Here is a 21556-nt window from a genome sequence, read left to right on the forward strand (position 1 = left end):
GGTCCATCCACATTGCTGCAAATGGCAGAATCTCATTTTTTATGGCTGAATAATATTCCATTGTATATGTATATAACACATCTTCTTATTCCAATTGTCTGTTAATGGACACTTGGTTTGCTTCCATGTGTTGACTATTGTAAATAGTGCTGCTATGAACATTGGGGTGCATGTATCCTTTTCAATTGTGTTTTCACTTTTTCCAGATATATACCCAGGAGTAGAATTGATGGATCATGTGGTAACTCTATTTTTAGTTTTTTGAGGAACCTCCATACTATTTTCCATAGTGGCTGCACCAATTTACATTCCCACCAATGGTGTACAAGTGTTCCTTTTTCTCCACATCCTTACCAACATCTGTTATTTAGAGACTTTTTGATAGTAGCCATTCTGACAGGTGTGAGGTGATACCTCATTGAAATTCATGTTATTTTAAATTATTGAGCATTGGGAGTTGTTACAGCAACATGATCTAGTAGATACACAACAACCTGACTGAAACACCATCCCTTTATAGGAAAGAAATATTGGGACACTAAACACTATGGCAAGTGTTACTATAATACAACACAGAAGAAATGTGAGGCTATATCTATTATACAGTAGCATATATATGTGGATATAGATATTATTGATAGCCACTCATTAAGCCAGACTTCTCACGCCCCACACACACACACACACAAAGAAACCTCCTCACATCAAATGGATAATCTGAATTCTTAAAAATGAGTGTTCAGAAACCTCAAAGAAACACATAGTTCCCCCATCAAAAAAGTACTTGACCCATTTGTCAAAATCCCTTGCAGAGTTCCACTTCTTTTCTAAGACCGAGTACATTAATCAAACGCAGAGCTTCAAAGAGGCTTCGTTTTGAGTGACCCAATAGACAAATAAATTAGCTGCCAATGGCTCCTTTGTAATTGAAGAGGGCCAGGCTGACCAAGGGGAGAAGACGAAATCAAAAACGGAACTGTTCAAGCAAAAGCAGCGTTTGGGGACCTGAAACAAACCAATACAGCCATCCCACACACTCTCATTTCCAAAAGTAAGGGTGAGCCAAGCACATGTGTGTTTATTCGCTAATAAGAAGATGCAAACATCCCACATCTGATTGATTTCTTATGTGCTACAACCATAAAAATGTTTGGGTCTGGAATACACGTTTGAGCGTTGAGCTCAAATGTGGCAGCTTATAAACCCGATCACACATCTTATACCTACGATCTGCAAGAACGTTTCCCTTTGTAACAGTGAAACTCTGGAAGGTTTTCTTCTTTACTGCCAGGACAAATTGCTTAGGGCTTCTCGCTTGAGTATGTGAAGAACTGTCCAGTTTTAATCTGCAGAGCTTTTAACTGGTGACTCAGTGAGGGATGATGTCATATGTTATCCTACAACGGCTGGTGTGGTTCCCTCTGTTTCTGTGGCCGACAGTACTCCCCAGTTTCCATCCTTTCGTCAGCTTCTTCCCAGCCAGCCCACAGGCAAACAACCTCCCCAGCCGTGGATGAAACAGGAAGTCTGACAGCTTGAGTCTGCAGTGGGACCCCTAGTGTTTTCCCACTCCATGTCCTGGCAGCGTTCCCCAGAAGTAAAAACACACACACACAGAGCTCCCATTGTTGCAGCCTTCTCCAGCCCACTGATCCTAATATGGAATGCAGCAGGAAACCCATGATTTCCTGACACTCAGCAAGCTGGAGGAAGCAAGGGAAAAACTCCATTAAAAACCCCAGCTTTCCTCCATGTTAGATGTGAAGTGGAAAATGGGGAAGATTTAGCGAAATTCCACTGTGTCTTCAGCCAGGCTTGGAGAACAGGAGAGCAGAGTGAAACCCTCAGGCTGTTGAAATTTCTAGACTCCCAGGAAGCCCCTAGAATTTGGTGAAAAATGAGGATTCATAACTCAAACTGATGAGGGCAAGGGGCAGATGCTTTTAATCATTCTCCCCAGTGTGTGTTACCTTTCTTGACCAGTATGGTAAGCAAGAGGGCACATGCCAGCCGCCTCGGACAAGTCTGCATGATCCGAGTTCCCCAAAGTAAGACAGAGTGACCTCAAGCCTGCGGCTCGCTTCATGGGCTTTGGGAGAAGCAGGAGAAGCAACGGCAGAGGCACAGTCACAGCAGCTGGAGCCGTGAGAATGAACTGCCAGGAGGGAAATGACAGCAGCTGCGGCTGCGGTGGCCGCGAGGAGAAGAAGATGCTGAAGTGCGTGGTGGTAGGGGACGGCGCCGTGGGGAAGACCTGCCTGCTCATGAGCTACGCCAACGACGCCTTCCCCGAGGAGTACGTGCCCACTGTGTTCGACCACTATGCAGGTAAGAAAAGCGGAAACCTACCCTTGCATACGAGGTGAAGGAGGCGGGAGACCACAGCCCAGCTTCAGAGGGGCCTGGCTTATCTCTAATGTCAGTGCCGGGTCTGGGCCTGCCAGGAGCCAGGTAGCTGGGCATAGCAGACGACCAAGGTCTTTGCTGTTGTTAGGACAACTTGTATATCAGTGTTATGGTAACACTTTTCTCCAGTTACACCAAATGAATAACGCTGGGGAAATACCCTGAACCGTCCTCTAAGCTTTGCGGCTAGAGATTTTACTTCACACTTGCCTGAAGATTCATCAACTTTCTTTAATGTGAACTTTTTAAAAGGTAGGGTAATTGCATCACAGTTCTTTAAAAAACAACAACAACGACACTAACCACACAAGTGGTGAAAGAAGTGTTCTTGCCACTTCTCGTATATTCACCACATGCCATTTATAAATGAAATGCTGCGATTCGTAACATTAGAACATTCGTTTTTCTATAATGATTGGTGCTGTCCCGATGTACTTTCATTTTCCTGTGGAGGTAGATTGAAGAAAAAGTACTGAAAGATTTTAAATATCTCTTAGGCAATCTGTATCTTGAATTAAAAGAGAAATTTTTAATCAATATGTTTTAAAGGTAAAAATAAAGAGAAAAATAAAATTTTATTTATTTCAACATATGTCCCCAAAGCACAAAATATGGCATAAAATACTTTAAGATCTGACAGTTAAGATACTGTAGTCACAACTTAATTCTTTCAGGTATATTTTTTCGAGTGTTCTAAAGTTTGTTGTGTGATAGCTTATTTAAATTTTTCCATTTTGACTCTTATTTTTTCTCTTAATCTCCAAAACAAATCTTATTAAATTTCTTAAAAGCAAATTCATACAATGCTTCAGGTTTACAATAGCCTAGATTTTATAACTTTTTTGAATACGATGATCTGCTTGCTCACTATGAGATCAGCTTGAGTTACCAGAGATTTGAGATTTTGTGAGAGGAAAATTTCTCTTCTTCACTTTAGCTTTGGGTCCAGAGCAGCGAAGGGGAAATGGCCCACAGGAAACCTGTGTGAGCATTGGCTTTGCTGTGAGGTCATTTGAAATCCTTTCTGTAGGAAGCAGCTTCTTTTCCACAGCTAAACAATCACCTACGTCTCCTCCTACTACTACACGTACATGATTTACGACAACTATTACATAGCAGACAGGGAGAGAACCACAGTGAAAATAGTATCCACTTTCTAGCAGGTTTTTGTATATTTGTAGAAATCAAGAGCAAATTTGAACACTGGCTCTCTTAAGCTTTTCTGTGCCCAGAGAAGACCATTTTAATGAGAACAGAATGAAGAGAAGTACAGGTAGACTTTCACCCTGAGGGGGGAAAAAAAAAGTAATTGTAAAATTAGGTCTGCAACTTAAGAAAATTATTGGGATCCTGACCTGTAAATATCTTAGCAAAAGTTATTTATTCTACACCATCTTTCTGCCAGGATAGGGAACTGGCTGGTACCTAATTTCAAAAACTTTTAGATCAAAAATGGAACCCACAATCTACTAAAGGGAGAGGTTTCAAGTGCTTTTAAAAATTACATATCCCATCCCCAACTATTGGGTGAAGCAATTACAGTACAGTGTCAGGAAGAAAGACGATAAAACCATCTTTAGAGATAAAGTTAGCCTATAAAAAACATTAGAGATCAAACAAAGGCTGGACCACTGCTAGATTCCACTAAGATCAAATTGTTTTATGTTTCAGTTGTGTACATATTTGCTGTTATTTGAGTAACAAAGCATCTTAGATTTTGGCTATTACTTGTTTTAGCTCTCAAGAAATCACAGCCACTGTACCCAAAGCAATACTTTGTACATAGTAGGCATTCCCAAACATTGTTACTTTGACTTACACTTTGTACTTTTTTTAAGTACACAGTCTTCTCATGCATTTGCAGTTAGGTTGTAAGGGAAATGAAGGTGTAAGCCACATACATCTAGGCGCGCAATGAAGTGAACACTTCCATTTGTAGAGGGATCTTCTCCATCACGAAGACCCTAACTCTTTTTACCACCACGCTCCTCATACATGAACTGATTGAACATAAACCCTTACACAGTCACATGAGAATCTACAGTCATTTGTAAAAGAACTCATGGTCTCTTCTCCACGTGGAGAAATATCCAGTATCCAGTCCCTGGTCCTACTGGCTCATTCTGAAATGACAACCTGCAAATAGTTTACTGAGTCTTTGGCAAATTGCAGTCAAAGAATTTAGAAAAGTTCAAGTCAAAGAGAGCCTATCTCTTGAAGAAGATTTTTCCCTAATAGCTACCCATCCTAGGAAGGTAAATATATAATAGTAAGGACGGAAATACTTAAGATAGTGAGCACAAGATAGTGAGCTCTGAAGCTGGACAGCCCAGTTCTAATACTGGCTCTGCCATTACTGTGTGGTCTTGAGCAAGTTGCTCAACTTCTCTGTGCCTCAGTTGTCATGAATTTTTTTAAGGGACAATAGAGGTATTAAGATCATGAGAACAAAATAAATTAATACATGTAGTTCTTAGAACAGCACCTTACACATGATAAGTATTAGGTAATAGTAGCTACTGTGATTAAGAATAGGGTCTCTTACATACAGAATGAATAAACAACAAGGTCCTACTGTATAGCACAGGGAACTATATTTGATATCCTGTGATGAACCATAATGGAAAATAATATAAAAAATAATATATAGATAGATATATATGTATAACTGAATCACTTTGCTATATAGCAGAAATTAACACAACATTGTAAATCAACTATACTTTGATTAAAAAAAAGAATAGGGTCTCTACAGTTGCACACAGCTATGAAAGGGAATTAAAATGTAATTAAAATATAAAGGCTACAACAAGGAAAAATATAATTACAAGAGTATTTTTCAAATGGAGTAGGGTGTGATAGAGTGTGTGTATTGTCCTGATGATATAGTTATCATGTTTACTGATAATTGATAAATATGTCTACATGGAGTAATAGTAGTGGGATATTCACTGGAGAGGAAATATTAGTTCTGCATGAGTGATTGTAGAAAAATCAACAACCAACTAGAAAAAAATGTTTTTAAGTTTTATAAATCTTGGTTATTTTCCCTCCCTCCTACCTATCAGAATCCAAAAGTACATCTGCTCGATTCAGCTTTCCTTGACTCCCCAAGGAGAATTCCTTGCTCCATCTCCAACCCATCCCCAGAAATGTGTTAACATTGCTAGAACACAACTTGCACCATTGTATAGCAATTTATTTGTTTCCTTATTTCCCCAGTCCCACTGTACTATAAGCTCCTGAGGGAAAGGGTCATGTCTTGACAAAACCAGTGTTCAATTCTCAGTCCTCATCTTACTTGATCTCTTGGAGGCTTTTCTTACGGTTTATACTCTCCTTCCTGAAACACTTTCTTTGCTCCTGGGATACCACATTCTCCTGGTTTTTATTCCCCTACTGGCAAATCTCTCTCCATCTCCTCTGCTGCTTTCTCCATCTCTTTCCATACCACTATACATTGGCATACTTCAGTGTTCAGTCTCTCGGTCCCCTTCTCTATTTATGCTCATGCCCTGGTTGACAGTATCTAGTCTCATGGCTTTAAATGTGATTTATACACTGGTGACTCCAAAATGTATATCTCTACCACAAAAAAAAACAAAAAAAAAACCCTGACCCAGACTCATATATTCAACTGTCCATTTGGATATCTAATAGGCATCTCAAACTTAACCTGTCCAAAACAGAATTTTTTAATTGCCCCAATCTACTCCTCCCCTAGTGTTCCCCATAGAAGTATATGACCACTGTCTTCCACCCAGTTGCTCAGAACAAAAACTTTGGTATTATCCTTAACTCTTTTCTTCCTTTGACAATACTCCCCATCCCTCTCCATCCAAACCACTAGCTATTATCCCTTCCTACTACTAATCAGGTCAACATTCAAAATACATCTCAAATCTGATCAGTTCTCACCACCTCCATTGTTTTCACTCTCATCCAAGCCACCATCATTTCTCATCCAAACTACTGTAATCACCTCCCAGTTCCCTGCTTCCAGTCTTATCCCGTATAGTTCAGTTCTTCACACTCCCGACAGAAGGACTATCCACAGCCCAAATCCACCAATCAAATCCCTTCACCCTGAGACCCCATCATTTATCACAGTCTACAAGGTACTCCATGACTTAGTCCCCATTATCTCTCCAACCTCCTTTCCTAACTCTCTGCGCTGCAGTATTTCTGCTCTCAGCCATCTTCATATTCTTCAAACACACCAAACTCCTTCCTTCCTTGAAGATTTTGCATTTGTTCTTCCCCCAACCTTACCTTATTCCTCCCGATCTTCCTCAGCTTCAATTGATCACATTGTTTAATGCATTCAGACACACAAACACAAACACACATGCGTACAGTCACTCTTTAATTTTTATCCTGTTTCATCTTTCCTCATAAGGTTTAACACTACTTCACATTATATTTATTTGCTTACCATTTTTATCCTACACTGGGATGTAAACCCCACGAGGGCAAGGGCTTTGTCTTGTTCACTGCTCTATCTTCATCTTCTAAAACAGAACTCAACATCTAGTATGCTCTCAATAGATTGTTACTGAACTAATGAATTAATATGTTTTACGCATCTCTGTCCTTCCGGCGCATAGATAATTCCTGGTCCATTAAAACTTTGAGGAATAAATGAACAAGTTGTTGGTCCAACAGATATCTCTTTAGGAATGAACATATAAAATATTTATTAAATGTATTATATTTTTGAAGTAGTTTGCTTGTATTTTAAATAATCATTTTATCTCTACCGGGATTATAATACAGCATAGAATTTTCTTGACCCAACCAGCCAATGTCACATCTATTGAATAATGTAACTATACAATGTATAAATTTCATTTGGAAACAGATGGGATGTACTCAAATTCCTCCATTTGCATTATATTCAAAAGCTTAGCTAAATTTTGAGTGGCTCACTCATTGGTAGTTCTTCATAAAAACGCATGTTCCAGAGTAACCCCAAGTTCAACTATGGGCTAGGTCTAAAAATTGGGGGCAGTAGAAGGAAGATAAAAATGATCACTGATGCTTTTTACAAGTATGCCTGAGAAACATCTCTGGGCACTTCTTCCTACTCCCTTCCAGGGATGACTCAAGATGTCCCAACAACCTTTAGAGATTTCACAGCTTACCATGGAACAACCATCATGTCTTCTCCCATCCTGTCTTCATCTTATCTTTAGCTTTGAGTTTTGTGGCAGACATCTCACTGATAAGGTAGTATCAATTAATGTTTCACAAGACATATGACATAAGGATAACACTTCCATTTCTAGTTTAGTTAGATTGTATGTTGAGGTAGGTAGTGCGCATGGTTTGTCTGTTTATGTGCATGGCTGCGTAAAATAATCCCATTCAAGTTGAAGCCTGTGCATGGCGTACCTCATTCACCATTACCATCATCCTCTGTATAAGAATCAGTCGTGTCTATGGCTCCTTCTTCTAAGAAAACCACCTGTATTTAAAAACTTAGTTAAGTCACTATTTGCAAACCCAGGCTACCTATGCAGGAAATTAACACAATTTGTGGAAAGGGGGGAAAAAATCTAGTTGCTCTATCAGCTGAGTGAGGTGTAAAAGCAGTTGTTTTCACAGAGAGCTGAAAGTCAATTCTAAACTTTTTCCACCTAATTAAATGATGATTAGTCCAATGTAGACTCCATCATAATGCTAATGACCAGAGCAAGGGGGAAACTATGTCCAATCCACAAGGGAAAAAATAACATAAAATAATAGTGAATAAAAACAAAGCCCCAGGCTTATAAAGTGTTATGACATAGTTCTGCCCATTTGGGAATATTTACTCAGGAGTTTCTCTTTTGTTCTTTCTAAAGACACCCGAGAGTCTCTGGAGAATGGATGAGATTCATTTTTGTAAGCCAAAAGAAAACCTGAAACACCTCTCATGGGTCTATGAAATAAATCACCAGGTTTTTAACCTTAGGCAAAAATATAAAGGAGGTACGTGAAAGAGGAGAAAAGAATGGGCCAGTTGACTTGCTCTGTTCCTTCTAAATGCCATGATGCTCAAAAACCCAATGTCTTGTAGGAAATCAACCCTCCAATATCTCTTTTTGAGGCAGTGTGATGCGTGTCTGATACTTTTTTTGGACTCTTGGAGGCCATATCAAAGGTGCAGTAACAGGAATTGTATAGACAGTTCCTTCCACAGTCTACTGTGATGCCTATGAGCATGGGCACATTCAGAGGCTCCAGGGGTGGAAATTACACTCAGAAAGCCAAAGCGTACTGCAGAGAGGTAAACTGTGAGCTTCATCTCTTAGGAGTAAGAAAGAATAGAAGAGGGAAAAAGAAAATTAAGTATCTGTGACCAGAGTGACCCAAGAAAAATCATGCTCCCAGGATTAGAAACTGCATCTGCAGTTCATAACCCTCCTGCATTCCAGCTTTATCTGGCAACAAACCAAGGCCTGTGACCGATTCAGGCTTCGGTGGACAGACTCCCTGTGACCAAGACTTTTAGTTCCACAAGGCCTGGCTCCTTTCACTGTCTAAGCTAGGAAATCCTTCATAAATTTTACTACCTAACTGCCCAACAATGTTGGGCTTCAGGTAAACAGTACTTTATTTCCAGGATAATGTTTTCAGAATCTGCCATCACTACCTCTTCTTTTGGGACAAAGAGCAAAGTTGGCTCAGAGATGGCTCAGTATATTGGACATCTTTGTTTTTGGATCTAGTTGGCCTGTTCTACAAAGGCAACATGAAGGTGGGCAACTAACATGAGGCAACTAACTTAAAGGACAGGTAGGAAAACTCAACAGAAATTATCTCCCTCACCAATCCTGAGCACAAAATCACAAGGATCAACAGAGGCCCTACCCTCTGTGTAAGGACACAGGTTCTGATAAGGCTGAAAATGTACTTTCCCACAAACAAAAATCCATGCCACCCCTTGGGTGAGTTAGCAGAATCCAAACAGTTAATTTTCCGGGTATAACTCAGTCAGGATTAATTCCACCATGAATTCATTAGGGACCCACTGTGAATCACAGAGTGGCCTGGGATTGTTCCTGAATACCCTGAAGTCCACCAACTTTTTGGATATGCCTAATTTTCACAAGACAAAAGGACCCGATTCATGTGTATTCATTCAGCATTTTGTAATGGTTCACAATACAGCTTTTATTTATGATGTTCTTCATTTGCAGTCTCAGTGTGAATTTCATTACGGTCACATGTGATCCTACAAGCAGTGTGGTAGTATTTAATGACAAAACTCAAACACCACTAGAATATGTACTAACAACAATAACAATAGCTCTACAGTTACAAAGTTCTTGCTATGAGCATATTTGAGATATTTCATACATCGATTCATTGCCTCCTCACAATGACACTATGAGGTGTTATTATTTTCCTAATTTTGACTGATGAGGAAACCAAGTTGCAAAGTTATTAACCAATTTGCCCAAGGTTAAATAACCTGTAATGGAGTAAGTGGAGGCCACGAAACAGTAAATAAAGAATGTAAGCAGTGTGTAGGTTTATAGCTAATAAATTAATCAAAAAGCCACCGTTAGTTAGGGCAGGTCCCCAGCCCCCAAGCCATGGACCAGTACTGGTCTGAGGCCTATTAGGAACCAGCCCACACAGCAAGAGCAGGCGAGCAAGCAAAGCTTCACCTGTACTTACAGCCGCTCCCCATCGCTCATGTTACCACCTGAGCTCTGCCTCCTGTCAGCATTATGGTGAGTTGTATAAGTATTTCATTATATATTACAATGTAATAATAATAGAAATAAAGTGCACAATAAATGTCATGAGCGTGAATCATCCTGAAACCATCCCCCACCCTGGTCCGTGGAAAAATTGTCTTCCACGAAACCGGTCCCCAGTGCCAAAAAGGTTGGGGACCACTGAGTTAGGGTATGCTAACCTGCTATAACAAACAGACCTAAACATGTAAGGGAATAACACCACGACAGGATGTTCCTTGCTAATTTATGTTCCTGAACATGTATTCAAGTCAGTGGGGCTGCTTTCCTCCATTTAGTCATTTAGGGACCCATATTCTTTGCATCTTGTGACACTGCCATCCTTTAATATCTCATAGTTGTCCGCATCCAACCAGACTAATGAGAAAGAGCGTGGAGAAACCTGAATGGAAAGTTTTATGGGCCAGGCCTGGAAGTGACGGACATCATTTCCAGTCAAACTTCAGAGGAGATAACTTAGTCACGAGGCCACACCTCGGTCTAAGGGAAGCTGGGAAATAAAACCACCTACATGCCCAGAAGAGGGAAGGACAGATTTTAATGGAAACTAGCCATCTCTGTTTGTGTCAGACTCTGTAGCCACCAAATATCCCTGCACAGTTTTTCCCACATATGAAACAAACTTTTTCCCAAGAAGGACCGCCCAGAGCCCCAGTCTTTCACTGAAACAGGTTAAAGTCCAGCCATGTAGGTGATGCCTGGTCCTTTCCATTTGATGGAGACATGGCTCCTTGTGGTCCAGTAGAAGACTCATTATCTCCTCCATATATACAATCACCCCTTAGACAATGATAGAACAGGGATGGGATAACCAAAATATCTAAACCCCCTTTCAGAAAAGTAAAGAATAGGAGAGACATAGCAATAACAGAATCCTGATGTCAAATGTTAGAAAGACTTCCTGCCCTAGCAGTGGGGGAAGTTTCTTGAATTGACCCTTATGCTGTTCTTTGGGAGGAATTTCTTCGTCCATTATTCTCAACTTCCCCTGGCTTGGGTCTCTGGGGAGTTCTTCTTCCTCATCCATTTTCCTCCATGACACACATCTGAATCAGGTCTCAGGGACTCTGTCTTTCTCAAGAGCTGCACAAATTTCATAGCCTGCTTCTGGCTTGTCCAGTTTCGAGACTCAAGTGTTGTTTTATAGTCAGAAGACTATTTAGTCCAAGCTTGGAGTTTCTTTGGAAATACAATTCTCTCAAAAATTTATTAGGCTTCTGGTAAGTTCCATGTACCAGTAGCCACATCCAAGACCAAAGAATGTCTTTCCTAGACATGCTTCTTAAAAATACTTTATTTGTCTGCTTCATCTAGCCAATGCCTTTTGCTCTCAAATTAACAATAGCTACGTAGAGGCTGTATGAAGCAAAAGACTTAAATGGGAAGGGAACACCCTGGCTCTTCTCTTTGACACAGAGCTGGTTCCCTGTTTAAACAGAGAAATGGACATTTGTTGCTCAAATCCTTATTTAACTGTATCTTCTTTGGGGAAATCCAAAAATAATCAATTTTCCAACTATTAATTAAGGACATTAATATTTGTGTTCTATCAATCTCTGCTTAAACACAACCAATTCAACTCTTTTCTTTCTTGTAACACCTAGTTAAACACAGTAACAATTAATATACTCTAATATTCTGACTTTTCCCAATCTTTTCTTTGAGCGTAATAGACTCAGTAAGAACTAGGTTTACCTTCCAGGTTTCACAGACAATAGTTTTACAAATGTTTTGCCATGGTATAACGTGGATCTTCATCTTTCTAGTCTGTTCTGTTTTCTTACTACCTGCCACTTAACAGTTAAGCTAACAGCACACTTTTTTTGGAATTTTGTAATGATGGCACCACGCTAGATAAGCTAGGATGCTAGAACAAATAGACTCAAATATATAATGATTCAAACTGTTAGAATTCTATTTTTTTTTTTTGCTCAGAGAACAGACCTGGGCAAGTGTTCAGGTTGGTGAGGTGGTACTACTCCATGTAATCATCCAAGGATTTACTTTTTTCCGTCTTGTGACTCTGCTGTTGGGTAGGACTTTGTAGTGCTTTATATCTAGACAGGAGAAGATGAGAGGATATGGAGGGCAAGGAGTAGTGGTCGGGGCCATGTCCACAAGTGGCAGGCATGAGTTCTGTTCACATTTCTTTGGAGAGAAGTTAAACCCTAGGCCATACATTATTGTAAGAGAGGTTAGCTATATTCCCAAAGAAAGCGTGAACAGATTTTAAAGGACTCTTAGTAATCATCATCACACTCACTAAGTCAAAATTTCTTACATCAAATACAATAGACTCATAAACAATGTAAATTGCCCTACATACCATATTTAATTAGACATTTATTCAACTACAAATGATATACCTGTATTTCCCAAATTTGCCTGGTCATCAGATAAACCTGCTTGTTAAAAATGCAGATTCTGTAAATTGGTGCAGCCACTATGGAAACCAGTATGGAGATTCTTTAAAAAACTAAATATAGAGCTACCATATGATCCAGCAATCCCACTAATAGGCATATATCTGGAAAAGATGAAAACACTAATTCAAAAAGATACATGCACCCCAATGTTTATAGCAGCACTATTTATGATAGCCAAAACATGGGAACCACCCAAATGCCCATCAACAGATGATTGGTTTAAAAAGATGTAGTGTGTATATATATATATATATAAATATATATATAATATATATAATGGAATATTACTCAGCCATAAAAAAGAATGAAATATTGTCATTAGCAGCAACATGGATGGACCTAGAGAATAACATACTAAGTGAAGTAAGACAGACAGAGAAAGACAAATATTATATAATATCACTTATGTAGGGAATCTAAAAAATAATACAAATGAATCTATACATAAAATAAGAATAGACTCACAGACATAGAAAACAAACATATGGTTACCAAAGGGGAAAGGCAGTGGGGGAGGGATAAATTAGAAGTATGGGATTAACAGACATATACTACTATACATAAAATATATAAGGAACAAGAATTTACTGTATAACACAGGGAACAATATTCAAGATCTTGTGATAACATATAATGGAAAATAATCTGAATATACATATATGTATAAATAATCTGAATACATTGTAATCTGTATAAATATCTGAGTATATTCCATTATATTTCAACTTTAAAAAGGAAAACTATACTTCAATTTAGAAAAGGAAAAAATGCAGATTCTTTGGTCCACACCAGAGCTTCTATACCAGACCCACTAAGAGAAAGAGCTGTAAATATACATTTCAACAAGCATCCTAGGCATTTCTTATTAGGTGGACCTATGAAATGACCGTTTGGCAGTTCAAAACCATTTGGATATCATAAGTTCATATAGTTCAATCTAATGTAATTTAGAAAGTTCAGAAAACCCCTCTTTATGCTATCAAGATGCCTAGAAATCAAGTTAAGAAGAACAATTCTATAACCAACCATCAATCAGTAAAAAGCAAGTTTAAAATAGATATGTGTAGGGCTTCCTGGTGGCGCAGTGGTTGAGAATCTGCCTGCCAATGCAGGGGACACGGGTTCGAGCCCTGGTCTGGGAAGATCCCACATGCCGCGGAGCAACTAGGCCCGTGAGCCACAACTACTGAGCCTGCGCGTCTGGAGCCTGTGCTCCGCAACAAGAGAGGCCGCGATAGTGAGAGGCCCACGCACCGCGATGAAGAGTGGCCCCCGCTTGCCACAACTAGAGAAAGCCCTCGCACAGAAACGAAGACCCAACACAGACAAAAATAAATAAACAAATGTGGGGTTTAAAAAAAAAAAAGATATGTATATATATAATTCCTTGATCTGGTAGTTTCTAACAGAAGAAATTGTTTAAGACAGAAGAGACCTTTAGAGCCTCTCAGAAACAGCTAGTAAATTCATAAATGAGAAACCAGAGTGCTTTTTAAAAAGATCTGTGCCCATGGCTGGGACATAGAGAGACCCTGGAAGAAAGAAAATTCACAAGGCTGAGAATCAGGAAATGCTGGGAGAGGGCTGGTGCCTTGGAGGGAAGGGAAAAGCCTCGGAGACTAAGAACAGGGAAGAGTGGGAGTAGTAAAACAGAGTGGAAAGAAGATTAATTAGGCAAACTTGGGTGCACCAAGCGCCAGCAGATGGGAGCAAAGCCTCAGGCACGATCGGCAAAGCTGCACAGTGTTCATCGCTGTTCACTGAGCCTGCTGTCAGCAAAGCGGTAATCAGCGTGACTGTGAGACCTTCGGAGGGGTCACTGAGGAAAACTTAGAGAACACCTACTCTCATGGGAAGAAACAAAGGAGTCTTAAAAGATAAGAAAGAGCCTGGGACCCTTGGGGTGGTTTGGGTGCAGCTCTGTCCTGGATGCCGCTCTTACTCTTCTGTATCCACCCAGCCCTATGATTGTGAAGTGAACATAAACATCTGTTTCCCCTCTGCAGATCTCTCTGTTCTTCTTCACACTTTGACCTAACATTTGGAGAAAAGGAGGGGAAAAAAACAAAAATGGAAAGTTGCCTCAAATTCTATTCTCAGAGTCCAAAAAAGCTTCAACTTAGGCTAGAATCTGGTTCCTGAAAGAGATAGGACATAAATTCTGGGAGAGGCAGAAATTTTGTAACTGGGATTTAGGCACCCTTATCTGGACAACCAATTGGACCAGCACTCCTGCTAGTGGGGACCAGGCCTTTGGAGTCTCTCAAGCTGTTCTAATACAGATGAGTCAGTCAGGCCTCAGAATGTGATTCAACTTGCCAACAAGAGAGAAACAATTCCCCCTGTGTGGTCTGAGCATAATGTATCATAATGAAAAAATTGCTTCCTGATCCTTTTGGAGTAATGTTTATAGTTTATTAATAAAATAGTAAGTAACTAATATTAATTAGCTAAGTATTTAATATGCACCAAGCCCTGTGTTACTTTGCTATCTTCTTTGAGCCTCATATTATCTCTGCTGGTAAGTATCTTCATTTAACAGGAGAGAATATTGGAAGTCAGAGAAGTAATCAGTCCAATGTCACAGGACCAGGAAGTGACAGAATTGAGATTAAAATCTGTCAGCTCAAATGTTACCTCCTCAGGAGGCCAAACCAAACCACCCTGATTAAATTGACCACCCTTTCAAAACCTGTTTATTTTCTCTATAGTTATTATCCGATCTGTTTATTCACTTGTCCATTGCTTGCCTCACTCTAGAATGTGCACTTCATGAAGGCAAGGTTCTTTCTGTTTCATTTATTCTTATGTCTCCAATGCCTGGAATTAGCCTACAACACAACAGACACCCAGAAATGTCTACTGGATGACTGAGTGAATGAATGACATCCAAGAGTCCCACAGTTTTAACCACTGCTCTACACTGAAGTTAGTACCCCATGTAAACAGTCAGGATAATTTTCTATGTTGAAATTTGATCCTCCAACATCCTAAAAGTATATGTCCTAAGCATCATGAGCATACATTCAAAAGTAGTGTATTGGCTTTGTTTAAAAGTTGTAAAACAATTTTATTCTTCTAGGAAAAAAAATTTCAAAAGCTTTTGCTTCCAGCCAAATTTCAAACTTGTGAGTTGAGTGATTTCACTACGCAAAAATTGTTTTCCTAATGATATTAAGGATTTGTTTTATCTGTTTTTTGGATGCTATATCCTAGAGGCAAAAAGAAAAATTTAATTCCCTAAAGTATGTACTGTATAACTTTTTTTCAAGTAACTAGATTAATAATGAGAAAAACAATAAGTCAATAATGTCCTTAATGTATGCCAGGTGCAAACTTTCTAAAAATTGTGAATGAGGTTTGTAAAATGCAACCATTCATTTGCTAGAAAGCATACTAATTTTCAGCCAGTAGGAAATGTAGTGAACATATATATAAATAATTGGGCACTTTATACCTGTTATAAGAGGAGTTATTAGGAGAAAAATGGCTATACTCTCTCTCCTCAAGCCTCCTCTCTGCTCATATTGGATAAGCTTGCACTATAAGCCTTAAGAGCTTCTTTCCTCAACTAAAATGAATTTCATATGACATTTACAATAGTTCAAGCTGGTAAATAAGAGCTTTAAGAATTTTCAATAGTAAACATGTTTTTAACCAAACTTTTCACAAGAGACAGAGAGTGAATGTTAAATCTTAAGTGTCAATATTAGGCATAAACTTTGCCGTAGAGGTTGTACTGTGTTTATTTTGTTCACTTACCCTCCTAATAACTCTCCCTACCAAGTCCTTCCCTTTAGATAAACTGAATCTTTCAGGCTGTAGATAAAAGCCATTTCCTCTCAAGTTAGCAAAGATGGAGAAATCCTCATTGTCATCCTCAGAATTATGGCTTTTAACGTATTTGAAAACCAAGGAAATTTTCATCCCTATCGTCCTCAGACAATATACCCAGATCTTTCCAACTCCCTTCATAGATATTTGACCTATTCTTTCCCCATTTTTAATGGGCAACTTCTCATGAATTCCTTTCAACTTTCATTTCAGATCTGTGGGAAGCACACAGTAAGTAGCTTTTGTAATTTTTTGGTAGTAATGGATATCTCGTCAACATGGTTAGGTGCAGTCCTAACAGGATGTAGAAATCTAGACTAAATAATCTTTTTTATCACCTCTATCTTTGTTTTTGTTTTATCTTTTTGTCTGTTTGTTTTGTTTTGTTTTTTTCTATTTTTTGGCCTCACCGCAAGGCATGCAGGATCTTAGTTCCCCAAATGGGAATTGAACCGGCACCCTCTGTAGTGGAAGCGCGGTGTCTTTACCACTAGACTGCCAGGGAAGTCCCTATCTTTGTTTGTCTGGGGGTTTTTTCCTTGTTATTAGGGAAATAATGTGTCCTTAGGTTGACACATTCTTTGGTATTGTAGGAGACATTTTTGTCCCTGTGGACCATAGATCACTGTATTTTATAGCACTGGATACTCTGTCATTGTAAGAGATATGTTACTGTTACTAGGATTTAGTATGTAGTATATTACAAATCATCCTGAGGCATTTTTAGGCTTCATTCACTTTCTACCAGTGAACACATTAAAAGCTTTTTTAGGGTAGTGTACATCAGACAAACATCCTATTTAAAAACCTCACCAATTACCACAGATTGAACTCCAGTTTCACAAAAGACATTCTGTTCCAGGGTAATCTAGATTTTTCTGGACACAGGAAGAAATCTTAAGCTCTGAGCTATAAACAAACCCTGAAGTACCTACAAGAGATCATGAGTTATTTTGGACCCTACCACATCATCAATTAATCTTACTTCACATTGTATTTATTTATATATGTGGGTCCTCAAGTGATTTCCAAAATTTCTACTGATATCCAAGTGTGGGAGCTTATGATGGTGGGGAAGGAGTGAAAGGGGGTTGGGAATTAGATTAATAGATGCATAACTTTCAAAGCATCCACACAACATTTGGAAAAACACATTTTATTTGTGTTCAATGTCACAAGGAGCTGGTAAACCCATCATTGTTTTCTTATCTGATATCACTGCTTCAGCTTCCCTATCTTTTAAAATGTCACCAACAGTTTAGAAGCCTGTTCCCGTGAAATGAGAAAGAGAATTTCTAATCCATTGACAGAGACACTTAGCTCTACTTTTACAGTCAACATCTGGTTACTCCCACAAACCCTGAAAATCACTCAAAGCCTAGAGAAAAAGAGTGCCAGATAAAGCATTTTGAAGATGAGAAGGATCAACCCACAGAATGATCCACTTGTCCATTAAAAATTGTTAGCATTATTCTATTTCTTTGTAAATGGGCATCAACAACCTTTGAACAAAGTAACTGAAAATGGTGACTTTAGAGGACTTAATGCACATTTTATTTCTTCTCGTGGTTCTTAAAATCAATCATCGTCTATTGAAAGATATATGACATACTCAAGAAAGAGCCTCATAGAGATTGTTTTTGTTCTTATTTAGTCTCTTCATATTCTCCTACTTTTTTTTAAAAGACCCTAAACTTTCTTTGGTGTGTGCGTTAAAAGTTTTTCCTCCCCCTCTGAAGTACCTCCATCTGGTGAATTCTACAGGAAAGGGAATGCACATCTTCTAAGAGAAAGGCAGTGGTATATTAACTTGACAAGCAGCTCCTGATAAGCCAAACTTCATGCTAATACTATTTAAATTTTATCCTTTATTAAGGAAAAAATACTTAAGAAATATTTAAATGGTATATGTGATAATCATAGAAATTCAGTTATGGAAATTACACCATGATGCAAAAGGAATGAGGAAGAGCTGTGTATTTCTTCCTTGGTGAATTAATCATTGATTCAGAAGGAATAATGCCAAGTCTACCCCTGAGCAATGTCTGAAATCTATGGAAAGAGAAAATTAAGTAAAATTTTTCTCTGTGATTTTTCAACGACAAGGTTCTTTCAGCCCCAAATCCTTGGTAATTTTTCCACTAGGATCCATTAGGATCCTTTCTGCAGTGATCCTCCTCTATTAATCTCCAAGTTTCTCCTTTTTTTCTCATTTTAACGTCAAGTCACAGAGACAAGAGGACTCTTGATTCTAGGGATGAAGGCTAGCACAGGAAACTCCTACTCCCTGGAATCCCTGGCTAGGTAACTCCATTTCACTCCCCAAGAGAGGTGCTGTTTGAAAACAGGACCCGCCTGGAGTCCTGTTCCATTAGATCAGAGTAGGCACATAGCATGAGAGAGCTGGATGATCTTAGCAAATATCCAAATGTTCTTGAATTATAGAAGATTGTGGTTTTAACTTGACTTCCCAAACGCCTTCTTTCTTTGTACACATTATTGCTCAATGGCTAAAGCTGTAGAAATTCAAACAGCAGAACTAGAATTTTTTACTAAAGAATCTGGCATTATGCCTTATCTCTAAATATTTATATTGTGTTCAGTCTCTTGAGGCAATAAGATCCCCAAAGCTTTCCTACTCCTCCTCCTCTGTTGTCTCTCAGCTGTGTGAATACCTCCCATAAAATAGCTGCTTTTCACTGTTTACAATAGCTAAGAAATGGAAGCAACCTAAATGTCCATCGACATTTGTTGTCTCTCAGCTGTATGAATATCCCCCATAAAATAGCTGCTTTTCACTGTTTACAATAGCTAAGAAATGGAAGCAACCTAAATGTCCATCGACAGATGAATGGATAAAGAAGACGTGGTACAATGGAATAGTACTTAGCCATAAAAAAGAATGAAATAATGCCATTTGCAGCAACATAGATGGACCTAGAGATTATCATATTAAGTGAAGTCAGAAAGAGAAAGAAAGATACCATATGATATCACTTATATGTGGAATCTTAAAAAAATGATACAAATGAATTTATTTACAAAGCAGAATTAGACTCACAGACACAGAAAACAAATTTATGGTTACCAAAGGGGAAAGAGGTGAGGCAGGGATAAATTAGGAGATTGGGGTTAACATCTACACACTACTGTATATAAAATAGATAAACAACAAGGTCCTGCTGTATGGCACAGGGAACCAGGGAACTATACTCCATATCTTGTAATAATCCAGAAGGGAAAAGAATCTGAAAAGAATATATGTATATATATATCTGAATCACTTTGCTGTACACCAGAAAGTAAAGCAACATTGTAAATCAACTATACTTCAATTACAACTTTAATTTTTAAAATAGCTGCTTTTATCCCCTTCTGCCAGGCTGCTCCTCCTAGTGAGGCAAACCTCTATCCCCCTATCACACTTGGGCACATAGTAAGTACTAGGTCATAAGCACTGATTTTATTTCCAACACCAGAGAATGGTGATAAAGGATGTAGCACCTTTTCCAGTGTCAGGAACACAAACTGATGCCCCAGGGATGAAAATTGCATTATATTATACATCTCTCATGGACATGCCTAAAGAGATCATCTTAAACTTCAAAATGAGGGATTTAGACTAGACAGGTTCAAATATGACATTGTTGTACAACTTCCAAAGTAATTTTGGCATCTTCCCCTTCAAAGAATCTGAGATTATTTCACTGTGAATGAACCCACTTCATAAAGGGAGCAGCCTGATGTTGTGTTGGGTCCGAAGGTCCAGAGAACAAAGGCAAAGAAATGCAACTACTTTAAAAGATGTTTTATTTCTTGCTCACCTCACCTCTGTATATCTGGAGAACACAAAGGAGGTAGGGAGAGGAGAAGGAAGGATGTAGACTAGCTCCTCCTGCTCTGAGCTCATCTATCATTGTTGAATGACAAGTGTCAAGAATGAAGAAGAGTAGAACTTAGGGCTTGTGGGTAGATGAGTGGACCTTAGGTTTGATTCTCACAGAATTCACAGCTAAAAGCTATTTGCGAAGATTCCATCTTGGAGGCACTTCCAGGTCTTATTCACGCTGTTGGGTATAGTGAAAATAGGAAATTCTGGTGAGCCATCTGGACTATTGCTAGAGCAGGACCTATCAGTGTAAGGAAGAGATCCTATGGTCCTGTTGTTTCTAAGGCCCCACTGCATCTTCTCTGTGCAGAACTCCCAGCATTGACAGATGCTCTTCCTCAGTGTTACAGATCATCTCCAACCAAGTTCTGCATTTACGCATGACATTTTTAACAGCGGCCCTACTCTGCTATCATCCTAAGTGATCAATGAAGTGCACAGAAAAGGGAGGGAAGGGCGGGGACATTCAATGAGTTGCTTATTGCCCAAAAGCCTCATTCTATCACGCCCAGATCAGTGTTTTCCTCGCAAGAAGGTTACTATCTGCAGAGTTTCATAGGAAAGTTGTGAGATATTCATAAAAGGTAACTTCTATACCTATTTTATCGGCTCAGTGCTGGCAGTAATGGTTTCTATATGAGCATTCTAATCTTTAATTTCATGGACACCTCTGGAAGACTAAAACAAGTGCCAGCCAATTCACTGTTGATCTTGACTGTGTGTGTTTGAAAGAGATACAGAGAGACAGAGACAGAGAAGCCCCAACTCTCTTGGTAGAAAAAAAGAAAGAAAGATATATATTGATATACTCCTCAGGTATGGCCCTTATACAACTCTGCTTTTCCAGATTAGTGTTCAATCTCATCCCTACAAGATGACTTCAACATGCTTTATTTGTCTTTAAGAAAAAATGGTCTTATCCATAAAAGCCCTTTAAAAGTTTCTATAATCTCACTTCATAGTCCAATTTTTCTCTACCCTGAGAGTCTCTAAAAATACTTGTTAAGCAAATTATTACCACTATAACTCTCTCCAACATGTAATTTTACATTGAAACAAGGTATCTAGGAAGTAATCTGTCTTCTTGATAACACAATATTATAGAGGTACCTAGGCAACTAATCTGTATTAGCCAAACATCCTCAACAAATTATAAATTATATAATGTACATGAAAGCATTTTGTGTGCTGGAAAATACTATCAAATGTTATTGTTGCTGATTAGTAATAAATCACTTTATTTATTAAAC

General features: G+C 38.8%; 1 protein-coding gene across 1 annotated transcript in view; it reads left to right on the forward strand.

Moving 5' to 3' along the window:
* The first annotated feature begins 1702 nt into the window (after positions 1–1702).
* RHOJ (ras homolog family member J) overlaps positions 1703–21556 on the forward strand; it is an 82085-nt gene continuing 62231 nt past the window's right edge. Inside the window, exon 1 of the mRNA XM_061182661.1 lies at positions 1703–2328. Coding sequence (XP_061038644.1) covers positions 2085–2328 — 244 coding nt within the window. The 5' untranslated portion in view covers positions 1703–2084. The remainder of the gene's footprint in view (positions 2329–21556) is intronic.

Source organism: Eubalaena glacialis, chromosome 2 (genome assembly GCF_028564815.1).
Source record: "Eubalaena glacialis isolate mEubGla1 chromosome 2, mEubGla1.1.hap2.+ XY, whole genome shotgun sequence".
Taxonomy (NCBI): Eukaryota; Metazoa; Chordata; class Mammalia; order Artiodactyla; family Balaenidae; genus Eubalaena; species Eubalaena glacialis.